Below are 7944 nucleotides of genomic sequence, written 5' to 3'. Positions count from 1 at the left end.
ATTACCTTCACAGCTCCCCCCATTCCCTGGACAGGTTAGGGTTAGTTCAGTGGGTGTCCTGATTACCTTCACAGCTCCTCCCATTCCCTGGACAGGTTAGGATTAGTACAGTAGGTGTCCTGATTACCTTCACAGCTCCTCCCATTCCCTGGACAGGTTAGGATTAGTACAGTAGGTGTCCTGATTACCTTCACAGCTCCTCCCACTCCCTGGACAGGTTAGGGTTAGTACAGTAGGTGTCCTGATTACCTTCACAGCTCCTCCCATTCCCTGGACAGGTTAGGGTTAGTTCAGTAGGTGTCCTGATTACCTTCACAGCTCCTCCCACTCCCTGGACAGGTTAGGATTAGTACAGTAGGTGTCCTGATTACCTTCACAGCTCCTCCCACTCCCTGGACAGGTTAGGGTTAGTACAGTAGGTGTCCTGATTACCTTCACAGCTCCTCCCATTCCCTGGACAGGTTAGGGTTAGTTCAGTAGGTGTCCTGATTACCTTCACAGCTCCTCCCATTCCCTGGACAGGTTAGGATTAGTACAGTAGGTGTCCTGATTACCTTCACAGCTCCTCCCATTCCCTGGACAGGTTAGGATTAGTACAGTAGGTGTCCTGATTACCTTCACAGCTCCTCCCATTCCCTGGACAGGTTAGGGTTAGTTCAGTGGGTGTCCTGATTACCTTCACAGCTCCCCCCATTCCCTGGACAGGTTAGGGTTAGTTCAGTAGGTGTCCTGATTACCTTCACAGCTCCTCCCATTCCCTGGACAGGTTAGGATTAGTACAGTAGGTGTCCTGATTACCTTCACAGCTCCTCCCATTCCCTGGACAGGTTAGGGTTAGTTCAGTGGGTGTCCTGATTACCTTCACAGCTCCTCCCATTCCCTGGACAGGTTAGGGTTAGTTCAGTGGGTGTCCTGATTACCTTCACAGCTCCCCCCATTCCCTGGACAGGTTAGGGTTAGTTCAGTAGGTGTCCTGATTACCTTCACAGCTCCTCCCATTCCCTGGACAGGTTAGGATTAGTACAGTAGGTGTCCTGATTACCTTCACAGCTCCTCCCATTCCCTGGACAGGTTAGGGTTAGTTCAGTGGGTGTCCTGATTACCTTCACAGCTCCCCCCATTCCCTGGACAGGTTAGGATTAGTACAGTAGGTGTCCTGATTACCTTCACAGCTCCTCCCATTCCCTGGACAGGTTAGGGTTAGTACAGTAGGTGTCCTGATTACCTTCACAGCTCCTCCCATTCCCTGGACAGGTTAGGGTTAGTTCAGTGGGTGTCCTGATTACCTTCACAGCTCCCCCCATTCCCTGGACAGGTTAGGGATAGTACAGTAGGTGTCCTGATTACCTTCACAGCTCCGACCATTCCCTGGACAGGTTAGGATTAGTACAGTAGGTGTCCTGATTACCTTCACAGCTCCTCCCATTCCCTGGACAGGTTAGGGTTAGTTCAGTGGGTGTCCTGATTACCTTCACAGCTCCTCCCATTCCCTGGACAGGTTAGGGTTAGTTCAGTGGGTGTCCTGATTACCTTCACAGCTCCCCCCATTCCCTGGACAGGTTAGGGTTAGTTCAGTAGGTGTCCTGATTACCTTCACAGCTCCTCCCATTCCCTGGACAGGTTAGGATTAGTACAGTAGGTGTCCTGATTACCTTCACAGCTCCTCCCACTCCCTGGACAGGTTAGGGTTAGTTCAGTGGGTGTCCTGATTACCTTCACAGCTCCTCCCATTCCCTGGACAGGTTAGGGTTAGTTCAGTGGGTGTCCTGATTACCTTCACAGCTCCTCCCATTCCCTGGACAGGTTAGGGTTAGTACAGTAGGTGTCCTGATTACCTTCACAGCTCCTCCCATTCCCTGGACAGGTTAGGGTTAGTTCAGTGGGTGTCCTGATTACCTTCACAGCTCCTCCCACTCCCTGGACAGGTTAGGGTTAGTACAGTAGGTGTCCTGATTACCTTCACAGCTCCTCCCATTCCCTGGACAGGTTAGGATTAGTACAGTAGGTGTCCTGATTACCTTCACAGCGCCTCCCATTCCCTGGACAGGTTAGGATTAGTACAGTAGGTGTCCTGATTACCTTCACAGCTCCTCCCATTCCCTGGACAGGTTAGGATTAGTACAGTAGGTGTCCTGATTACCTTCACAGCTCCTCCCATTCCCTGGACAGGTTAGGGTTAGTTCAGTGGGTGTCCTGATTACCTTCACAGCTCCCCCCATTCCCTGGACAGGTTAGGGTTAGTTCAGTTGTTGTCCTGATTACCTTCACAGCTCCTCCCATTCCCTGGACAGGTTAGGGTTAGTACAGTAGGTGTCCTGATTACCTTCACAGCTCCTCCCATTCCCTGGACAGGTTAGGATTAGTACAGTAGGTGTCCTGATTACCTTCACAGCTCCTCCCATTCCCTGGACAGGTTAGGATTAGTACAGTAGGTGTCCTGATTACCTTCACAGCTCCTCCCATTCCCTGGACAGGTTAGGATTAGTTCAGTAGGTGTCCTGATTACCTTCACAGCTCCTCCCATTCCCTGGACAGGTTAGGATTAGTTCAGTAGGTGTCCTGATTACCTTCACAGCTCCTCCCAATGCCTGGACAGGTTAGGGTTAGTACAGTAGGTGTCCTGATTACCTTCACAGCTCCTCCCACTCCCTGGACAGGTTAGGGTTAGTTCAGTAGGTGTCCTGATTACCTTCACAGCTCCTCCCACTCCCTGGACAGGTTAGGGTTAGTTCAGTAGGTGTCCTGATTACCTTCACAGCTCCTCCCATTCCCTGGACAGGTTAGGATTAGTACAGTGGGTGTCCTGATTACCTTCACAGCTCCTCCCACTCCCTGGACAGGTTTGGGTTAGTTCAGTAGGTGTCCTGATTACCTTCACAGCTCCTCCCATTCCCTGGTCAGGTTAGGATTAGTACAGTGGGTGTCCTGATTACCTTCACAGCTCCTCCCACTCCCTGGACAGGTTAGGGTTAGTACAGTAGGTGTCCTGATTACCTTCACAGCTCCTCCCATTCCCTGGACAGGTTAGGGTTAGTACAGTAGGTGTCCTGATTACCTTCACAGCTCCTCCCATTCCCTGGACAGGTTAGGGTTAGTACAGTGGGTGTCCTGATTACCTTCACAGCTCCTCCCATTCCCTGGACAGGTTAGGGTTAGTTCAGTAGGTGTCCTGATTACCTTCACAGCTCCTCCCATCCTCATAAAGATAGTATCCCGCTGGGCAGTGACACTGGAAGGACCCTGGGGTGTTCACACAACGGTGCTGACACAGAAACTCTGAGAAACCACACTCGTCCAGGTCTACAGGTGATACACAGCGTTAGTAGTTATCACTTAGCACCACAGTACATCACAGTACATCACAGTACACCACGTAACATCACAGTACATCACAGTACATCACAGTACATCACAGTACACCACGTAACACCACAGTACATCACAGTACACCACAGTACATCACAGCACACCACATAACACCACAGCACACCACAGTACATCACAGTACATCACAGTACACCACGTAACACCACAGTACACCATGTAACACCACAGTACACCACAGTACATCACCATGTAACACCACAGTACACATCAGTACATCACAGTACACCACAGTACACCACGTAACACCACAGTACATCACAGTACATCACAGTACACCACAGTACACCAGAGTACACCAGAGTACACCACAGTACATCCCAGTACACCACGTAACACCACAGTACACCACGTAACACAACAGTACACCACAGTACACCACAGTACACCACAGTACATCACAGTACACCACGTAACACCACAGTACACCACAGTATATCACAGTACACCACATAACACCACAGTACACCACAGTACACCACAGTACATCACAGTACACCACGTAACACCACAGTACATCACAGTACACCACGTGACACCACAGTACAACATAGTACATCACAGTACAACACAGTACATCACGTAACACCACAGTACAACACAGTACACCACAGTACAACACAGTACAACACAGTACATCACAGTACAACACAGTACACCACAGTACATCACAGTACACCACGTAACACCACAGTACAACATAGTACATCACAGTACAACACAGTACAACACAGTACACCATGTAACACCACAGTACACCACAGTACATCACAGCACACCACAGTACACCACAGTACAACACAGTACACCATGTAACACCACAGTACATCACAGTACAACACAGTACACCACGTAACACCACAGTACACCACAGTACATCACAGCACACCACAGTACACCACAGTACATCACAGTACAACACAGTACACCATGTAACACCACAGTACACCACGTAACACCACAGTACACCACATAGTAGTCATCACTGTCATTACAATATTGACCAAGAATTACAGTTCAAAGTGTAATGAGGGGCACAAATACTGACTGAACCACAGCTAGATGTCAAATACTGACTGAACCACAGCTAGATGTCAAATACTGACTGAACCACAGCTAGATGTCGAATAATGACTGAACCACAGCTAGATGTCGAATAATGACTGAACCACAGCTAGATGTCAAATAATGACTGAACCACAGCTAGATGTCGAATAATGACTGAACCACAGCTAGATGTCGAATAATGACTGAACCACAGCTAGATGTCAAATAATGACTGAACCACAGCTAGATGTCAAATAATGACTGAACCACAGCTAGATGTCAAATAATGACTGAACCACAGCTAGATGTCAAATAATGACTGAACCACAGCTAGATGTCAAATAATGACTGAACCACAGCTAGATGTCGAATAATGACTGAACCACAGCTAGATGTCGAATAATGACTGAACCACAGCTAGATGTCGAATAATGACTGAACCACAGCTAGATGTCGAATAATGACTGAACCACAGCTAGATGTCAAATAATGACTGAAACACAGCTAGATGTCGAATAATGACTGAACCACAGCTAGATGTCGAATAATGACTGAACCACAGCTAGATGTCGAATAATGACTGAACCACAGCTAGATGTCGAATAATGACTGAACAACAGCTAGATGTCGAATAATGACTGAACCACAGCTAGATGTCAAATAATGACTGAACCACAGCTAGATGTCAAATAATGACTGAACCACAGCTAGATGTCAAATAATGACTGAACCACAGCTAGATGTCAAATAATGACTGAACCACAGCTAGATGTCAAATAATGACTGAACCACAGCTAGATGTCAAATAATGACTGAACCACAGCTAGATGTCAAATAATGACTGAACCACAGCTAGATGTCGAATAATGACTGAACCACAGCTAGATGTCGAATAATGACTGAACCACAGCTAGATGTCGAATAATGACTGAACCACAGCTAGATGTCGAATAATGACTGAACCACAGCTAGATGTCAAATAATGACTGAACCACAGCTAGATGTCAAATAATGACTGAAACACAGCTAGATGTCGAATAATGACTGAACCACAGCTAGATGTCGAATAATGACTGAACAACAGCTAGATGTCGAATAATGACTGAACCACAGCTAGATGTCAAATAATGACTGAACCACAGCTAGATGTCAAATAATGACTGAACCACAGCTAGATGTCAAATAATGACTGAACCACAGCTAGATGTCGAATAATGACTGAACCACAGCTAGATGTCAAATAATGACTGAACCACAGCTAGATGTCAAATAATGACTGAAACACAGCTAGATGTCGAATAATGACTGAACCACAGCTGGATGTCGAATAATGACTGAACCACAGCTAGATGTCGAATAATGACTGAACCACAGCTAGATGTCGAATAATGACTGAACCACAGCTAGATGTCGAATAATGACTGAACCACAGCTAGATGTCGAATAATGACTGAACCACAGCTAGATGTCGAATAATGACTGAACCACAGCTAGATGTCGAATAATGACTGAACCACAGCTAGATGTCAAATAATGATTGTATGGTTATGAATCACTAGGTCACCATAGACCTCCTTTATTTGTCTCACTTCAACAACCTAGTGGCTCAAATAGCACCCTATTCACTATATAATGCACCATAGGGCTCTGGTCAAACATAGTGCACTATATATAGGGAATAGGGTGCCATAGGGTTCTGGTCAAAAGTAGTGCACTATATAGGGAATAGGGCTCTGGTCTAAAGTAGTGCACTATATAGGGAATAGGGCTCTGGTCAAAAGTAGTGCACTATATAGGGAATAGGGTGCCATGGGGCTCTGGTCTAAAGTAGTGCACTATATAGGGAATAGGGCTCTGGTCTAAAGTAGTGCACTATATAGGGAATAGGGTGCCATGGGGCTCTGGTCTAAAGTAGTGCACTATATAGGGAATAGGTTTCTGGTCTAAAGTAGTGCACTATATAGGGAATAGGGCTCTGGTCTAAAGTAGTGCACTATATAGGGAATAGGGCTCTGGTCAGAAGTAGTGCACTATATAGGGAATAGGGTGCCATGGGGCTCTGGTCTAAAGTAGTGCACTATATAGGGAATAGGGCTCTGGTCTAAAGTAGTGCACTATATAGGGAATAGGGCTCTGGTCTAAAGTAGTGCACTATATAGGGAATAGGGCTCTGGTCAAAAGTAGTGCACTATATAGGGAATAGGGTGCCATGGGGCTCTGGTCTAAAGTAGTGCACTATATAGGGAATAGGGCTCTGGTCTAAAGTAGTGCACTATATAGGGAATAGGGCTCTGGTCTAAAGTAGTGCACTATATAGGGAATAGGGCTCTGGTCAAAAGTAGTGCACTATCTAGGGAATAGGGTGCCATAGGGTTCTGGTCAAAAGTAGTGCACTATATAGGGAATAGGGTGCCATAGGGCTCTGGTCAGAAGTAGTGCACTATATAGGGAATAGGGCTCTGGTCTAAAGTAGTGCACTATATAGGGAATAGGGTGCCATAGGGTTCTGGTCAAAAGTAGTGCACTATAATAGGGAATAGGGTGCCATAGGGCTCTGGTCAGAAGTAGTGCACTCTATAGGGAATAGGGTGCCATTTGGGATGTACAGCCTTGTCTTCGGTTGCTGCAGCACAGAACATATTTGATCTCTCATCATCACCATTGCAGGTGGTGCCGTCAGAAGCCAGCTCAAATCCCTCTTCACAGCTACACATGTAGGAGCCGTAGGTGTTGAAACAGCCGTGGGCACAGGGGTTATCCTCACACTCGTCCACGTCTAGAGAGGAGAGGAGGTTAATGACAGGCGTCGAAGGAGGTGAGAGTAACACCTTCACTGCAACATTACCACAAGGTTATTACCTTGACTTTTTTCCACATTTTGTTGTGTCACAGCCTGAATTTAAAATGGATTACTGGCCTACCCACAATACCTCACAATATCAAAAAGGAATTATGGTTTTAACAATAAAAAAAAATTGAACAAATGAATTACAAATAAAAAACGGAAATGTCTTGAGTCAAGAAGTATTCAACCCCTTAGTTATGACACGTTTAAAACCTCTTAAGGACAAGACCCTTTAAAAAAAAGAATTCCCCTAAAACGACATACCCAAATCTAACTGCCTGTAGCTCAGGACCTGAAGCAAGGATATGCATATTATTGATACCATTTGAAAGGAAACACTTTGAAGTTGGTGGAAATGTGAAATGAATGTAGGAGAATATAACACATTAGAACTGGTAGAAGGAAATAAAAAGATCAAAACGTGTGTTTTCTATTTATTAATTTTATCGGTCGCCGCTCCAGTAGAGGTTAAATAAATTCAGGAGTAAACATGTGCTTTAACAAGTCTCTGTACCCAAACACATACACTTACCTGTGAGGTACCTCGGTCGAGCAGTCGATTTCAAACACAGATTCAACCACAAAGACCCGGGAGGTTTTCCAATGCCTTGCAAAGAAGGGCACCGATTGGTAGATGGGTAAAAATGTAAAAAAAAGATTTATTTTTT

General features: G+C 45.9%; 1 protein-coding gene across 1 annotated transcript in view; it reads right to left on the bottom strand.

Annotated features, from left to right (window-relative positions):
* The window catches only part of fbln5 (fibulin 5), a 61017-nt gene that overhangs the window by 15661 nt on the left and 37412 nt on the right, over positions 1-7944 (bottom strand). The window contains exons 7-8 of the mRNA XM_090211685.1: positions 7091-7207; positions 3178-3300 (exon numbers count right to left, since the gene is read on the bottom strand). Coding sequence (XP_090067811.1) covers positions 3178-3300; positions 7091-7207 — 240 coding nt within the window. The remainder of the gene's footprint in view (positions 1-3177; positions 3301-7090; positions 7208-7944) is intronic.

This window comes from Oncorhynchus mykiss, chromosome 19, assembly GCF_057628025.1.
Source record: "Oncorhynchus mykiss isolate SJ-2025 chromosome 19, ASM5762802v1, whole genome shotgun sequence".
Lineage (NCBI taxonomy): Eukaryota > Metazoa > Chordata > Actinopteri > Salmoniformes > Salmonidae > Oncorhynchus > Oncorhynchus mykiss.
This window is presented reverse-complemented; position numbering and strand designations above follow the sequence as displayed.